Source organism: Alternaria postmessia, assembly GCF_024291825.1.
Source record: "Alternaria postmessia strain BMP 2775 chromosome Unknown scaffold_15, whole genome shotgun sequence".
Taxonomy (NCBI): domain Eukaryota; kingdom Fungi; phylum Ascomycota; class Dothideomycetes; order Pleosporales; family Pleosporaceae; genus Alternaria; species Alternaria postmessia.
In genome coordinates, this window is record NW_026260088.1 from 422,798 (window position 1) to 438,614 (window position 15,817).

The following is a 15,817-nucleotide window of genomic DNA, read 5'->3' on the forward strand; positions in this document are numbered from 1 at the left end:
GCCAACAACAAAGACACGACACCAGAGGAAGGAGAGGCTGATGGTGCAGTGCATGTGCTTGGATGGGTAGTTCCTTCCCCATTTGTCAGCGTCACGAGGTATTGGGCAAGCGCGACCCGGTGTTGAGCAATGGCTGCATGCAATCAAGGCTCACTGGAGCTTCGCTGCCGCCCCTCAAGCGCTTCTGCGCGCCAAGCTGATTGAAACGGCTCTATTTTCCACACCAACCGCCTTTGCGCCATCTTTCTCCTCATTCTCTCGTTCTCTCGCTCTTTGCCCTCGCCGTACGCATCCCCACCTCCAGCGCCATACTCCAAATCTGCAATGACTGCTTGAGACAATGAGCAGCATCGACTCCCTCCTCAACCCCGACGCTGGCCTCCGCCGCCCGTCTGTCACCAGCCCGACCGCGACGCCTGCCGACGACGCTGCCGATGCCCTGACGACACTGGCAACTTTGGGCAGCGGGCAGCAGTTCGTGCCCGCCCCGACGCGCGAGCTGCCCTCGCCAACTGCCTCATCCCACGCGCCGCGACGCACCAGCAGCTTCGGTTCCCACCACGCGCCTGTAGAGCCCTCGCCACCCCTCGAACTGCCCCAGGCTCGCTCGCCGACCCTGGAGCACTATCACCATGGGTCAAATTCGCCAGAAGAGCAAAAGCGACGGCAATCGCTGCTGTCGAGAACATCGCCCGCCCCAGTGCTCGCGCCTATACAAAATTTGTCCACAGCCCTGCAAGAACAGACCCAAGACGAGAAGGCGTCAACACCTATCGGCGAAGATGTGTCGCAAATTGTACCACCGGATCATGGCGGTGAAAGAGACAGCACCCAGCACCGCGAGCCTGCATTCGTGCGCGACGAACCAACAACTTCACAGATCCGCGAGCCTGAAGCGGCCAATAGCACACTACAGCCGGGTTCAAGTTTGCACAACGGCGACAAGCTGCCTTCACCGCAGCCTTTCATCAAGGACGAACCCTCTGGCACACCGCGCGAACACACACCTGCAGTTGCTGCTTCTCAATCCGAGCGACAAGGCTCTGTTACTGGCGAGAACATGGATGCCGATGCGCTCAAGGCGCTTGAGATTGCCAAGCAGAGCGATCTTGGACTACGGAGACGGAACCAGAGCGCTGCAGAGCGGTCAGAACGCGTACAATCACCTGTGGACTCGAAACCAGCACCTGCCCCGACCAAAAAACGACCAGCGCCAGCATCAGCCCCTGCTATCAAAAAGAAGGGTACAGCAAAGACGTCAAAGCCCAGCAAGAAGCGCAAGGTGGAGACGGAGGATGGCGCAGCACGGTCAGTCACGCCTACCTCGAGGATACCAAAGTCGGCCAGCAGGGCTATGAAGAGGGGCTCGCATGCCGGCACACCCGCTCCTGGATCCTCACCCGCACCAGACCGATCCGACGATGAAGGCGATTCATCTGAAGACCACAACCTGTACTGCATCTGTAAGAAACCGGACAACCACAAGTGGATGATTGGATGCGATGGCGGTTGCGACGACTGGTTCCATGGCGACTGCGTAAACATGAAACAAGCGGATGAGCAACTAGTCGACAAGTTTATATGTCCTCAGTGCGAGGAGAATGGCAAGGGCAACACAACATGGAAGCCAATGTGCAGGCGGGAAGGCTGTCGAAAGCCTGCCAGGGTAGGGAAAGACCGAGAAAGCAAGTACTGCTCTGACGATTGCGGAGTCCTCTTCATGCAAGAACAGCTTCAACGGACAGCAGGAGCAAAAGGCGCCAATGGAACAAAGGAAAAATCTAAGAAGAAGAAGAGAGTCGAGGAAGAAGAAGAACCAACCCCTCTTGGCGGCACTCTCCGAGCCAAAGACCTCAAAGCCCTTGTCGACGCCTCGCCAAACATCCAAGCCTTCAAGAACCTAGGCACCGGCGTTCTCACACCTCCACAAACCGCTTCGCCATCCCGCGCGACCTTCCCCGCCAACGGCGAAGACCTTTCCCTTACCGCTGGTGAGATCGAACGTTTGACCGCCCTGCACAAAGAGAAGACGCAACTCAAAGATCGGTTAGAGGTACTCAAAGACCGCGAGAAGTTTGTCAGCATGGCCAAGGAACAAGCTGTGCGCCTCGCCGACCGCGAGAAGATCAAGATGAAGGATTTCTGTGGTTACGACAGCAGATTATCATGGTCCGATGCTGAGTTCCTACTTTGGCGGAATAGCAAACACGGCCGGGCTGCCTTCCACCACTCCACCCTGAATCCCACCCCAGAACAGATTTCTTCGACGCCGACGCCTGCGGACGGCGCGGATGCAATGGACATTGATGGTGGCGTAGATGGAGAGGAGAAAGAAACAGCCTGTTTGAAGAAGCGCTGCCAGAAGCATCCTCAGTGGCAGAAGCTTAACCTGCAAGATGCCAGATTTGAGGAATTGGAGGTTGTTGAGGCTATCAAGGAGTGTGAGAAGGATGAGCGATCCGTACGGGATCGTGCGAGAAGAAGAGGCGCAAAGGATGGTTTGGCGAAAGAACTCACTGGTGGCGAGGACGGGACCAAGGTGGAGAGGAATAGGGATGGATGGGTTGAGGTTGTTGGTTCGTGACTGACATGACCTCGATCGATTGTTCTTGTCAATGGATGGACGATATTGGAACGGAATGAAAAGCTTGGATAAGGCATATACCCCCCATTCCTTTCGATGCGGTATCTAAATATTTGGGCGTTTTTTCTTGGAGGTTATGGGAAAAATTTAGCGACAACGCTTTGGGCAACTCATGGTTCTTCGCGACTCACAAACTTGGTTATACCATTCATATCGGATAGCGATTTCTCATAGCTAGTGTTAGTATGGTTTAATGACTAGGCTTATTCTTCAGGCTGAGTTTTCTGGTGACGACGATCTTGTATGATCTCGGAGAGGCTATAACGAATTTCCGGGACTTGGAAACCGTCGAATAGGACGAGGTGGCGTCCGACACAGCGATACGGCAATACGTCTATCGGGTATAAAATCTTCCTTTGCTCTCTCCTTCTTCTTCTTCCTCCTATCGTACACTCAAAATTTTTGTCTTCCCCAGAATATGCGTTTACCACCCATGGTGTTCTCCAAAACCAAGGTATGGTCAATCAATGACCTTCCCTAGCCTTCTTTCTGGCTGCTCAAAACAACCTTGCAGCATGTCATGTGTGGCGGCAGATCCTTATTCGGAATGCAGTAAAACCGATACCTACTACGATCATTGTCTAAACAAATCTTCTCTTTCCAGCGGTCATATATAAACACCGTCTGCTCCGTCAAGTACCGCTCTTCTTCCCTATGCTTGGGAATCTGTTTCTCCAAAGTCGCGAACGAAGAAAACATGGAGTTTTTGGAAGGACAACCTAGACAAGGCATGATCTTCGCTGCCTTGTTTTTCGTCCAAAAGAGAGAACTATACTACATGCGCGCGTGTATTCCAAAAGTGTTCCTCCCTCTTCTTACTGGATACGATGATAACGCTACTCATTTTGTTGCTCTCGACATGATCATTGGTATACTATAACCGACCAAAGCGAGAGACAATAGTTTCAGCTCAGAGAAAACACCAGGGGGTTTGGTGTCTGCCTCCTGAAAGACGAAAAAGAAGACATCATGAGAGAGAAAGCAGAGGAGAGCGAATATAAAGTGTTATCATAAAGAAACGGTGCTCCGAAAGGGAGATGTGCTGGTTGAGAAGTTATGGGTATAAGAACGATCTTTCGCCAACCAAGCTGCAAGCCTCTATCAACCTCCGACTCTTCGTTATTCCCAAAACAAAAACAAACTACAGAGTGGACATGGAAGTCAAAACCCAGTTCGAGCTTCCCGATGGGTTGAGACTTCCCGTCTTCCTCTTATCTACACAGCACTATTTGTCGACAAACACTGAATTTTTACTTTCACACGACTTCTAAATCTTCTCTGTTGCAAAAGATAGATTTCACCAACACATGGAGACTAGAAATATCGACACTTTCGATTATTCTGTGAAACTACGTAGTTTCCGTCGCCTCGCAATTGAATATACCATTTGCCTACTGGACGTCTACACCAATGTTCTTGCCCAAGTCTTTCCAAAAGTCCTCGGTTGCGTTTTATGTGGACTGGGAGAAATAGTTGCCCAGACCTACGCGGTGGATCTGGCTGTTTGCTTTCTGCAAGTATAAATGATCACCTTCCGACAACCAAACTATTACTCCAATACCAACTTCCAAGCTTTTTCTTGGTTAAAAAAGGATGGGAAGATTACATGATGGAAGTTCAAAACACGAGGAGCAAGAAACATGCTGCGAGACGATTTGTCCTCTTCCCACTAGCATAAAGCGCTATATTCCCCAGCCACCCCTCAGCTTGCTATACCTATCTTCAAACTTCCAGATTTCTAGGATCCAAAGCGTCGAATCCATGGGAATTTGCAGTAGTGATGAGTCAATGACATGCTGAACGGCTATTACTCTGCTTGCATATATCTCACGCTCAACGTTTTGGATCTTACTCACGAGTTGTGTTCTATGTCTGTGTCCTCCCTTCGGATCGCCTACAGATCTGCGTTCGACAGTCGAGCTATCTGTCTTTCACCAAAATCGTATCCTGAAACTTTTGGAAAACTCATCTCAATCCATTCAACGCAAGTCAAAGAAGTCGATCGCGACTGTGATGAAGCTAATCAACTGGCGTGTTTGTGTCAAAATCAATTGGCAAATAGTAGGACTGTGTGCGAGAAGACATCTGAAAGTACGACTTTCGATCGGAAGCCCACAACCAGGCATGTGCATCGATTTCCTGGTCTGTTTGGACAGGTACACTAGGAACACAGTATAAAAACCATGTTCAGGTGTCCACAATCATTACTTCTACACCAATCTCCAAATCCTATTATTCAAAAAAAAAGAGTCTGAACGGAAATGGTGTGCGTCTGCCTGTGTTCATATCATTGACAGTGATATGGCATGTGGAATCAACATCGGATCCGGCATTGTAATTTTTGAAGAAAAGAATGGGTACAAAAAGCACCAATTGCTGTAATCATAGTCTTCGTTCCTCACTGCCAGCCGATTGGAGGGGAAGGCATGTTCGAAACAAGATTAAGATACTGGCCCGGCGAGTGAATGCCTCCAACGGTATTGTAATACTGCTCTCAATGGAAGGTTGAACAGGAACACGTTGCCTATTCATGTCTGTTCGTAGCCCATGACCGAGCTCTGGTCCAATTTGGAGTCTCGAACACTGAGCCAGAGTTGCACACATAATATCATATTCAGAAACCTTTTGTTCTTCCTCTTGTTCTTACGAAACCTTCTGTTATGAACGAAACGAGACACGAAGCGCTCACGAAAGACTGGAAAGCTCTGGATTTATGTTTGACGCCTGGAACGAAGAGGTGAAAGTGCCTCCAGCCCATACCTCTGTCTGAATTTCCTTCGTCCTGATCAGCAGAATTGCATCTTGGTGGCTAGCATGGTTATAACACCTTTTGAGTGCTCGTCTAAGGCCCGTAGCTAAGCTGCGATTGACTTTGAATGTTCTCTCTTCAAAACCATCATGCGCATGTGAAGCATTCTTTCGTAGACTTCTAGGTTCATACCTTCTATACCTGCAAAAGAATGTCATTACGATTAAAATATCCTGCAAGCGCAACTGTAGAAGAAGGGAAGAGTCTAGAAAGAAGATGTGCCTCCGGTTTTGTAGTGACTGAAAGGCCGTGAATCCTTCCGCGGGCATAACAATCTGCGAGTTGTTCCCAAAAGGTGGCGTAGGGAATTCCTGGAGCTGGAAATGAAGAGGAAGAAGAGTGGAGTTAGCGTCACACGTGGCCACGTTTTGAAGGCGCCTGTGACACTCGGCCTAGCGCAAAAGACGTCACATTAGGTTATGTCACTTCTCACTCGCTTCCCTATCCGCCTTTTAGACTTTGACCCAAGATGCGACATCGCCCTGTTCTCTGATCGATGCACATCGGAGTTGCGACCTACACTGTGGCAGGATTACTCTAGGAATAAGCTGTTGAGCTAACTACTAGTCAAAGCGCATACAGCGTGTCGACTTCCCAAGACGTTTATAAAGTTTGAACTCGAATGACCCCCTGCCAACCCCCCAGTCAGGATGCCAGACTGATGTCTAAGCTCGACGATGCTTAGCCTACTAAGCGCCACACTAAACCGTTCCTCGGATCAGCGGGACCCGCAATGATCAACGCCACCATACTGTGTAGAGCAAGATCGACCAAGGTTGCCCACCGTCTCCTGCATATTGTCTCTCCGCTTCCGCTACTTGCACCCTTAATGCATCTTTAACTCCTTCTCGAACCTGTCTGATGTCGCAACAGCATGTTCCGCGCTGCAAGGAGTTAGCACTTGCTTTTTTCGATAATCTCCGACCTCACATCTTACATATCTACGCATCTACCATCCATATCAGGTACCTCCACCGATGCCGAATACCCTTGTTCATTTGCCGTGCTTGAGAGCCGAGGCTCAATGCCGATCGACGACAAGGAGCAACAATTGGCGTCCTCATTCTGGCCATTCCGGCATGCTGTCGAACCGCAACGAGCAGGCAAGTATTCCGAACAGGGTAAAACAGAATGATGCGGACGAGGTTGCTGAGTCGTCAAGACATTGGCCCGCCGGGTGAGGCGCACCAAACAACTGCACCATTGTAGTCACCATCCAGAGCACGATCAGTTCGGCGTGTCTTGCTATTGGAGGTGTGAGGCTACGCCCCCACTTCATGGCTGTTTCGAGTAAAAGCCTGGGATGGAATGTTCCCAGTCGCGTTCAAGCAAGCCATGAGTATGACGATGTTTCGCAAGTTCTCGCCGCCACACCAACATCGGTATCCTGGAATCGTCGTATGACGGAAATAACCTCGACGTCATGCCGTTGAAGATACAGCAAGCTCAAGTCAAACCACCTATACCTTCTTTTCTGTTGTTGGTCTTCAAACTGAAGGTAACCAAACGTCTATGCGGGTAAGACGATGACAGTCGATTTGCCGTGGCGTCGATCAAGAGACTACGGGGCAGATGCCTACGACCATCTCTAGTGCTCCGAGCGCATGTATGTTCTACCCCTTCAGGTATAGAGAGATGCCTGGGGATCGGCCAGTGAAACGCGCTAAGAATCTCTGCCGAGGTGACATGGCATATCGACAGTGCTTTTTCCTTACCCACACGGCATGGTAACAGATGTGAACTGGATATATAAGGGAGTCTGGATCCTCGTTGATATGATCACCACCTTGACAATACGGTAACTCAATACAGTCGCTCTACTTCTACTTCTATATACATCTTCTTCACTACCTTCAACATGCGTTTCTCAGCCATCGTTCCCGCCACTCTTTTCGCCTTGGCTTCCGCCGCTCCAGTAGAGGAAGTCAAGCGTGCCGCCTCTTCTTCTTGCCCCTCATACACCATCATCAACACCCGCGGTACTGGCGAGCTCCAAGGCGAATCTGCTGGGTTCCGTACAATCAACTCCCGCGTCCGCGCTGCTGTCTCCGGCGGCAAGACCTACAACACTGTTTACACTGCCGACTTCTCCCAGAACAGTGCCGCGGGTACACGAGACATTGTCAACAAGATCACTACCACACTGGCCTCTTCACCAAAGGAATGCTTCATCCTTGAGGGCTACTCTCAGGGTGCTCAGGCCACCGTGAACGCCATGTCTCAGTTGACGGGCGCCAAGTTCGACGCTGTAAAGGGTGTCTTCCTCATCGGTGACCCAGCACACAAGTCTGGATTGGCGTGCAACGTGGACAACAACGGTGGTACCACCACCAAGAACGTCAATGGACTTTCCGCAGCACTTGGAGGAGGCATCCCGTCCAACTGGGTTGCCAAGACGCTCGATGTTTGCATCTTCGTATGTATCCTGTTGTTCATGTCATGTTACAAGATTACTAACGCATTTATCAGGGTGACGGTGTATGCGACACTACACACGGTGCGGGTATCAATGCTCAGCATCTTCAGTACCCCAATGATGCCCCTACCCAGAAGTTGGGTACTGACTACATTACCAAGGCACTTAATGCTTAGGGTGAATGTATTGGAATGAGATGAGTGTGCGTTACATTTCGGTTATTGTTCCGTGTATGGGCTTACGGACACTCTTTCTAAATGTATATATTTATTCGAATGACACAAGGTGCAAATGCTCATTTACTGAGAAACAAACGCTGGACTATGCGTGTGTGCCTAACTTGGAGTATGAACATCGCGGATACTCGCCATTGCTGTCCGCGTTCTCAGTCCCCCAAGTCTAGATCTATTGGAAGCTGACGTACGCGTGTCGTTGAACCATTCACAGCCATCATAGTCATCCTCTACAGGCCCTGCTCTTCATTAAGTTTGATACCCCTCTCGATCAATCCCTCAATCCATACGTTAAAGTCTTCCCTCATCTCCGCCGGCAACACATGCCCCTGCCCCTTGATGAAATGCTTCTCAACCTCACCTTCCTGCCAGATATCCTCCTCTTCCTCGATCCCCAACCAGTTCTCCTTTCCGGTCGGGCCCTCCCCCCTCTCCAATCCTCTCCAAAGCACAACACCCAGCGGGAAAGTCAACATGCGATCCTTGGTGCCATGGATAACCATGATCCTGTTCTTGCCTACAGTCTTTGCAATCTGCTGCAGTTGCTCCGGGCTCTTGTGGTGCCACCCCGCGGCGATAGCTTGCAGCATGAATCCAGCCTTACCAAAGTACTCGGGATGTGATCGTTTCCAGATTTCGTTTGCAGCAAAACGGTCACCGTTTGTAGGAAAGGCTTGGACGACAGGTTCGAGAGTGTCGGGCGCGTCGAGCCATTGCTGTGTGTAGAGGTTCTTCTTTACGCCTTCGATTTGGGCATCGAGAGATTTGGGGATGAAGAGATTGGCTCGGTTCCAGAGGTTTTCGATGAAGCCCTGCGAGGGTTAGCTAATCTACGAAAGTTTGCTAGGGTTGGGGCGTACATTTGTTCTGAATAGTTGTGCGGCTGTGGATACGAGCGAGAGTGTGCAAATCCGTTGTGGTATCAACATGGCCTAGACTATTATTAGCACTCAGAGATTCTGCAGATTTCTAGCTGATCGGAATGGGATTTTTTGCTGCAATCATCATGATCTGCATGCATAGACGATCATATGTGCGGCATTGACGAACAGGTGGGGGCGGGGTAAAGTTGAGCGGGGCGGAAGCTCATTGTACCGCTGAGATTACAGGATGATGCTGGGTATGAGAAATGTTTGAAGCTCTAGTCGACAACACTTGAGAGAATTTGTGTTCAAAGACGGAAGGTATAGCATCCGATCCGAAGACGACTACTTCACCAGTACTTTGTGCGGATGACGATGAGGAGATGAATGGACTCACTATTTCCTGGGCAATCATGCCACCCATGCTTATACCAATCACGTGTAGTTCACGGTTACCGGTCCAGCCGACATGATCGAGAACTTCGACAATGTCCTGGGCCATGGCAGATGTAGAGTATCTTGATGTGGGCTTGTCGGAGTCACCAATACCCCGGTTGTCAGTTACTAACGACGAGTATTGGTCGCCTTTGGTGTGGCCAAAGTCTTTTGTCTGACGTTGCCATGCGTATTTCATGCCACCAAGGCCCATGACCCACTACATAGTGTCAGTTGTTGACTCTTGTTGTAACAAAGCACAAGCGCCACGTTGACGTGAATGTAGAGACGGAAGATGCCGAGAACGGTTAAGGGCTGAATGCAGAAAAGTACGTATTCGTTGCGTACTCGACAACTTGAGACACGATACATCGTAGTTGAGACGGTCAATGCAACTGAAACGAAACGGTGACAGGGTGCCGCTACCCGAAGATTGGTAGAGGACAACATTACAAATGCACCCTAGTCAAAGACAAGCTTTTCTTTGGTGCCTGATATGCAGCGCATCAAGTTGGAGAAGATATTAATACCGATAGTGGGGCGACTTACCACGAGGTGTCTGTCGCCATGGCCATGGATCTCGTAAGCGATGTTAAGGGGACCGCCTCTGTCCTTGGCTACAACGGCTTTGCCTTTCTTTTCTGGTTTTAGGTCCCAGATAGTATGGGGGTATTCTGGGTGATTTGAAAGTTCCTCAGCAGTCATTGGTGCCATGGCTGAGGTGAGTGTGTGTGGGGGTTTTTTTTTGCAGGTCTCAAAGATTCTCAAACTAGAACGAGTCAGTACTGAGCATGTAACCGCCCGGTGGTAATGTCAGGAGGGGTGAAGATGCGACGATGCAACGGGTGTGGTGGCGCAGCAGGAGGGTAGGCAACGTTGACGGCTTCCTCGATGTGGCTACGGCTCGGCATGTGTCTTTTGGTAGCGGTGTGCCCATAGCGCATGCCGGCACAACCGACAGGTACGCGACCGTTGTGTAAGCTGGAAAAGCATGTAAGGAATGCTGACGTACTATTCTTGGGGGAGGCGCTTACGGCGTAGCGCGTGAGTTGTCAAAGAGATGTAGAACTGAAGAGTCAAGGCTAAGAGTGTGCATCTGTGCTTTCAAAGTTCGCGCTGGCGACCGCGTGGGACAGAAGCAATATCACAACGTCATCTCTGCTATTCCGCTTTCAGCCTCAGGTGCGTGGCTCTGTCTGACTAAGGCTGGACGCGCGAACTACGGACGACGCGGCGTTGCAGTCTGACAGCACTATATTGTAGTAGACGCGGAGAAGGAAAGTTGCCTGGGCAGTATCTTTTTTTTCTGTCAACGCCGTGCCCAGACGAGTAATAGTCGTCACGACAAGACGACGCCACACGACGCTCCCGCTTTGGGCCGGTCTTGGTCGTCTGCAACAAGCTTCTGCCTCACCCGCGCGCTGTCGGCCACGATTCGATAGTCGGCGAGTCTGCGACAGCCATCCTCAGGGCCCTGTAGATGTGATCCTCGGCAGCGTTTCATCTCCCTGAGCACTAGACGCTCCGCCAGACCCCTCCGCATAGCCCGAACCATACCCGCCCTCACAAAACAACGCGAACCCCCGGATATCCGCCAGGGCCCAATTGCCCTAGGACTTTGACGACTGACGACCTCGCGAGAGCGACACCTAATACGCCATGAATCCCGCCAACAACGGCTTCTACGGGGCCGGCCCGCCCATGATGAACCCTCCACCACCGCGTCTGTTCGGAAGCGGCAGCTACGACCCGTCGCAGATGCCCCCGGGCAACATGTTCGCCCACGACGACATGCACGACGACAACGATGGCAGCGACCCCAAGCGGCGGCGCATTGCAAGGGTACACACTGCGGGCGGCGAGTAGCATAGTGCCATGCTGACAGATGCAGGCTTGCGACATGTGCCGGAAGAAGAAGATCAAGTGCGACGGCAAGATGCCGTCGTGCACACACTGCCAGAACTACAAGACGGAATGCATCTTCACACAGGTCGAGAAGAAGAGGCAACCGCCCAAGGGGTATGTCTGATGACTCACCACGCGCACATGAAGCTGACCATGCATAGCGCCAAGTACATCGAAGGTCTCGAGAACCGACTTGCGCGCATGGAGTCCCTGATGCGCCTCTCCGGCGTCCTCCCCGAAGACGACGACGGCAGCACCGATCTGGCCACACTGGAGAGACGACTCGAAGCAAGAGCTGGGCGATCGGCCACACCCAGGGCCAGCATCGGTGAAAGGCGAGAATCAATGGCACCCCCGACCGGCCAATCCACTGCCAACGGCACACCAGCACAACCAGCTCTTCCCAGCCCGAGGAGCGGTACCGCCTCACCAGAGCCGGAGGAGCACACCGAAAACCCCAAAGACAAGGAAGAGGATGCGCTCGCCGAGATGATGTGCTCTTTGGTGACGAACAACTGCGGAGAGACAAGATATATTGGTATGCTTCCCGTACTTGTTGTTTTTATGCGCTAACCTTTCCAGGCTCATCGTCTGGTTTCTCCATCTTCTCCCCCAAGGGCATACAATGGGTGAATGAAAAGACCGGGGACAACTCTTTCCGCGACATGATCTCTACAGCCGCCGTCGAGGACAACAAGTGGATTCAATGGCGACCCGACGTGTTCCAGGACATCTTCAAGCGCAGAGTCTACAAACAATTGCCTCCCAAGCACGAGGCCTTGTCACTACTCAAGGACTACTTCGAAAACTTCAACTGCATGTTTCCGCTGTTCCACGAACCAACTTTCATGCATCTCGTAGACAAGCACTACTCGAAAGACCCCTATGAAGGATCCGGGTGGTGGGCCAGTTTGAACGTCGCCCTGGCTTTCGCACACCGACTGCGCGTCATGAGCAACCTGGTTCCAGCAGAAGAAGACGAAAAGGCGTGGCAATACCTGAAGAATGCCATGAGTGTTATGGTAGAGCTTACCATGCGCAATACGGATCTCCTTAGTGTTCAGGCTTTGCTAGGAATAGTACGTATAGAGACAAGAGATCCGCCTTCCCCCAACTAACATCTTCCAGGGTCTCTTCCTTCTAGGAACGCCGAACCCCCAACCTACCTACTTTTTCGTTGCCACAGCCATGCGGCTTGCACACAGCATTGGTCTCCATAAGAAAGGTGCCAACTTTAGCCTCAACTCCGCCGAGGTCGAGCAACGAAGACGTGTCTTCTGGATAGCCTACATGTTAGATAAAGAGTGAGTCTTTCTAGCCCTCTTAAGCTTACCTATAGACTAACACCATCAAGCATCTGCTTGCGGTCCGGCAGACCACCTGTACAGGACGACGACGACATGAATGTCGAATTACCTAGCGACACTCCACCAGACAACATCGGCAACATTCCGCTGGCTGACGGAAAGGGCACTATGAACCTATTCCGTCTCATGTGCACCTTCTCCGTGATTCAAAGCAAAGTTTACAAGGGTCTCTATTCCGTAAAGGCATCTAAACAGACCGACGGCGAACTGCTAAATACCATTGGCGAACTGGATAAAGAGCTGGAAGCATGGAAGGACGACATACCACTAGAGTTCCGGCCAGAGCATGACATCAAGGCATCACATACCCCGCTCATCCTCCAAGTCGCAGTACTGCATCTTGGCTATTACAACTGTTTAACCACCATCCACCGCATGAGTGTACATCACGGATACTGGACTAGTCGATTATCCAACTTTGCGATACAAGGCCTGAATGCTCGACCTCTCAACCCGAGAGTCTTCATGTCCGCCCAACTGTGTGTTCAGGCCGCCCGAGCCTCGATACATCTCCTAAAGTACATACCGAAAGGCGATTTATCTTGTGTCTGGCTAGTGATTTACTTCCCAGTCACTGCATTGGTTACGCTCTTTGCCAACATTTTACAAAACCCACAGGATACGCGATCACGATCGGATCTCAAGCTTATGAAGCTGGTCGTCAACTTCCTGAACATGCTCAATGACGATCAGGGAAGCGGCAGTGTCAAGCGAATGTGCACAGTGTGTGCTGAATTCGAGCGCATCGCTACTATTGTGCTAGAGAAAGCCGATCGCGAACACGCGTCGCGACGGAAGAGGAAGCAAGGCGATAGCGAGCAAGACGCACAAATCGAAGCAACAGCGGCCGAGCTGCTCTCGACGGGTCGCAACGCACACTCGTCACCTCAGCAGGCCACTACTCCACAGAACAATAACCAATCAGAAGGCATGATCTTCAATCCAGACTTCCAGGGGTTCAACGAGGTAAGCTCTACCACTGTCATGCTGAGGTCACTGCTAACATGCGCAGCCATTCCCCTTCTCACCAAATTTCACACACGACTCCTTACAGCCCAATATCCAGATGAGCCAATATGGTTCACCAGGTATCACCGCCCAGATGCTCCAACAATCACAAAGCCTACCAATGACGACTGGTGGTGATGTGAACGGCATCAGCTCCAACATCAACGCCATGGCGGGCATGGGCCAGTTCGACCAGACCTTCAACAACGTTCCACAAGATCTCTGGAAAATGCCAATGACACTGGAGTGGGACTGGGCAGACATGACTGGTGGATTCTCGGGATACGAGGACGGGATCAGTATGAATGGTGTTCTTCCAGACTTTTCGAATCAGTCTGGCCATGGAACGAGTGAGTTCAATCAGGGCGCTATGAACGGCGGCCGGTGATAGGCCTTTGGCAACTAAGATTGGCGTTGCACAACATTGACCATTACGTCTCCCACCTTCCACACCGTCTGGACACGTTCTCGCGAGACGCGGCCTATACCATGATCCGACTCCCCTCCAGCACAACTTGGGTGCTTCGCTATATACCATTGTTATCATCCGAAATCTCTTGACGTTCTTGGCGCTTACGACCTTATGGCCTTGTAAAGTAGTGTTTTATCCTGACAGACACATTGTAATAATACAGTTGTGCTCGTTAGTTAAGCTTTATCGTGGCGCATGCACACCAACTAAGTTCTGGTAGCCCGTCTGCAAGACTGATCGTAAGCTGAAACTAAGACCGCGCTACGGCCCATGGTCCGGAGATCCTCGCTGTACGCTTTCGTAGCTATGATGCACACCCGCAGGTTGCTTTTACATCCAAATCCTTGCAAACTTTTCTTTTTACAGTCCCTGGACTGATCGTGTAGCTCGACTCAACACACACTCTCTCTCCCGCCAAGCTTTGCGATTTTGGTTTGAGATCTAGAACCAACCCAAGTTTCAGCCACAATGGTCAACATCACAGCCCTACTCTCATCGCTCATAACAGCAAACCACATCCTCTCCTACCACAATGTCCTCGATCCCTTTGGCCATGTCAGCGCTCGTAATCCAAACACCAATACAACGTTCTTCATCGCGCTGCAAATCGGTCCAGCAACAGTGTCCAGCCCCGCCGACATAGGCGAATACCTCATCTCAGATGGCACACCCGTCAACGGCACAGTCGGCGGCTACGCAGAACGCTACATCCATAGCGAGATTTTGAAACGTTATCCGGATGTCAACGCCGTTGTGCACAGTCACTCCGAGGATGTCCTTCCATACACTGTTATCGATACATCATTCGAGCCAGTGTACCATATGGCCGGCTTTCTTGGTGAGAGCGTGCCGAACTTCGACATTGAAACGGTGTACGAAGAGGGGGACCCGAGAGATATGTTGGTAAACAGTCCGCGGCTAGGCGCCGCTTTAGCAGAGAACTTCGGCGTTAATGAAACGCGGCCTACATCACCTTTGCATACAACGGTCCTGCAGCGGGGACATGGCTTCGTTACAACAGGAGAAAGCGTGGAACAGGTTATTGATTTTGCGTATTATGCAGCGAGTAATGCTAGGGTGCAGACGAAAGCATTGTTATTGGCGAATGTGGGGAGAGGTGGTGGCGGGGACGAAGGGGTCAAGTATTTGAGTGGTCAGGAGAGGAAGGCGACGAATGAGATGAACCGGTGGATTGTGTTCAAGCCTTGGGCGCAGTGGGTGAGGGAGGTAGAAAGGAGTGGGATGTTTGTGAATGAGCTGGGGACGCCGCCTGTGCCGGATCGGTAGGTGGAAGATAATGAGCTTGGTGACGGGCGGGTTATATGTTTTCCTTTGAGTTGGAAGTAGTGGTGTGCAGTTTTCACTTCCACCTATATTGATGTCTTTCATGTTTCTGTCGGAACAGTAGAGCAACGTTCCCTCTAGATGGCCTTCAGGCTAACTCATGAGCATAGAGAAATTGTTCTCGTCGCCCTCTTTGCCGCTGCTTGAGATGGACAGGTGTGGTAACAGGGTGACTGGGATATGAGCTGTCTCTAAGATCTGGAAAATTATTGTTCTCGCTTCCAGATATCGAGTGTCATTCCTTCGTCCCTACATAGTCGTTACCGTTTACAAATCATGAAGCTGATGCGGCCAGACCTCACTTGTAGCCGAAACTACCAC

The 15,817-nt window shown here is 51.1% G+C and overlaps 5 protein-coding genes across 5 annotated transcripts; 4 read left to right on the plus strand and 1 right to left on the minus strand.

Moving 5' to 3' along the window:
- Positions 1 to 340: 340 nt before the first annotated feature.
- J4E82_003569 (uncharacterized protein) lies at positions 341 to 2,584 on the plus strand (the record flags this gene model as incomplete). The annotated part of the gene is made up of 1 exon (XM_051729854.1): positions 341 to 2,584. One exon carries the CDS (start codon positions 341 to 343, stop codon positions 2,582 to 2,584), a length of 2,244 nt encoding a protein of 747 aa, XP_051590528.1.
- Positions 2,585 to 7,311: 4,727 nt separating this feature from the next.
- On the plus strand, positions 7,312 to 8,045 carry J4E82_003570 (uncharacterized protein; the record flags this gene model as incomplete). Its single annotated transcript, XM_051729855.1, has 2 exons — positions 7,312 to 7,869; positions 7,923 to 8,045. 2 exons carry the CDS (start codon positions 7,312 to 7,314, stop codon positions 8,043 to 8,045), a joined length of 681 nt encoding a protein of 226 aa, XP_051590529.1.
- Positions 8,046 to 8,332: 287 nt separating this feature from the next.
- On the minus strand, positions 8,333 to 10,114 carry J4E82_003571 (uncharacterized protein; the record flags this gene model as incomplete). Its single annotated transcript, XM_051729856.1, has 4 exons — positions 8,333 to 8,914; positions 8,963 to 9,034; positions 9,363 to 9,620; positions 9,950 to 10,114. 4 exons carry the CDS (start codon positions 10,112 to 10,114, stop codon positions 8,333 to 8,335), a joined length of 1,077 nt encoding a protein of 358 aa, XP_051590530.1.
- Positions 10,115 to 11,059: 945 nt separating this feature from the next.
- On the plus strand, positions 11,060 to 14,068 carry J4E82_003572 (uncharacterized protein; the record flags this gene model as incomplete). The annotated part of the gene is made up of 7 exons (XM_051729857.1): positions 11,060 to 11,242; positions 11,292 to 11,419; positions 11,467 to 11,843; positions 11,888 to 12,384; positions 12,434 to 12,609; positions 12,660 to 13,638; positions 13,685 to 14,068. The coding sequence occupies 7 exons, from the start codon at positions 11,060 to 11,062 to the stop codon at positions 14,066 to 14,068; spliced, it is 2,724 nt and encodes a 907-aa protein (XP_051590531.1).
- Positions 14,069 to 14,620: 552 nt separating this feature from the next.
- J4E82_003573 (uncharacterized protein) lies at positions 14,621 to 15,439 on the plus strand (the record flags this gene model as incomplete). The annotated part of the gene is made up of 1 exon (XM_051729858.1): positions 14,621 to 15,439. The coding sequence occupies one exon, from the start codon at positions 14,621 to 14,623 to the stop codon at positions 15,437 to 15,439; it is 819 nt and encodes a 272-aa protein (XP_051590532.1).
- Between the last annotated feature and the right edge of the window lie 378 nt (positions 15,440 to 15,817).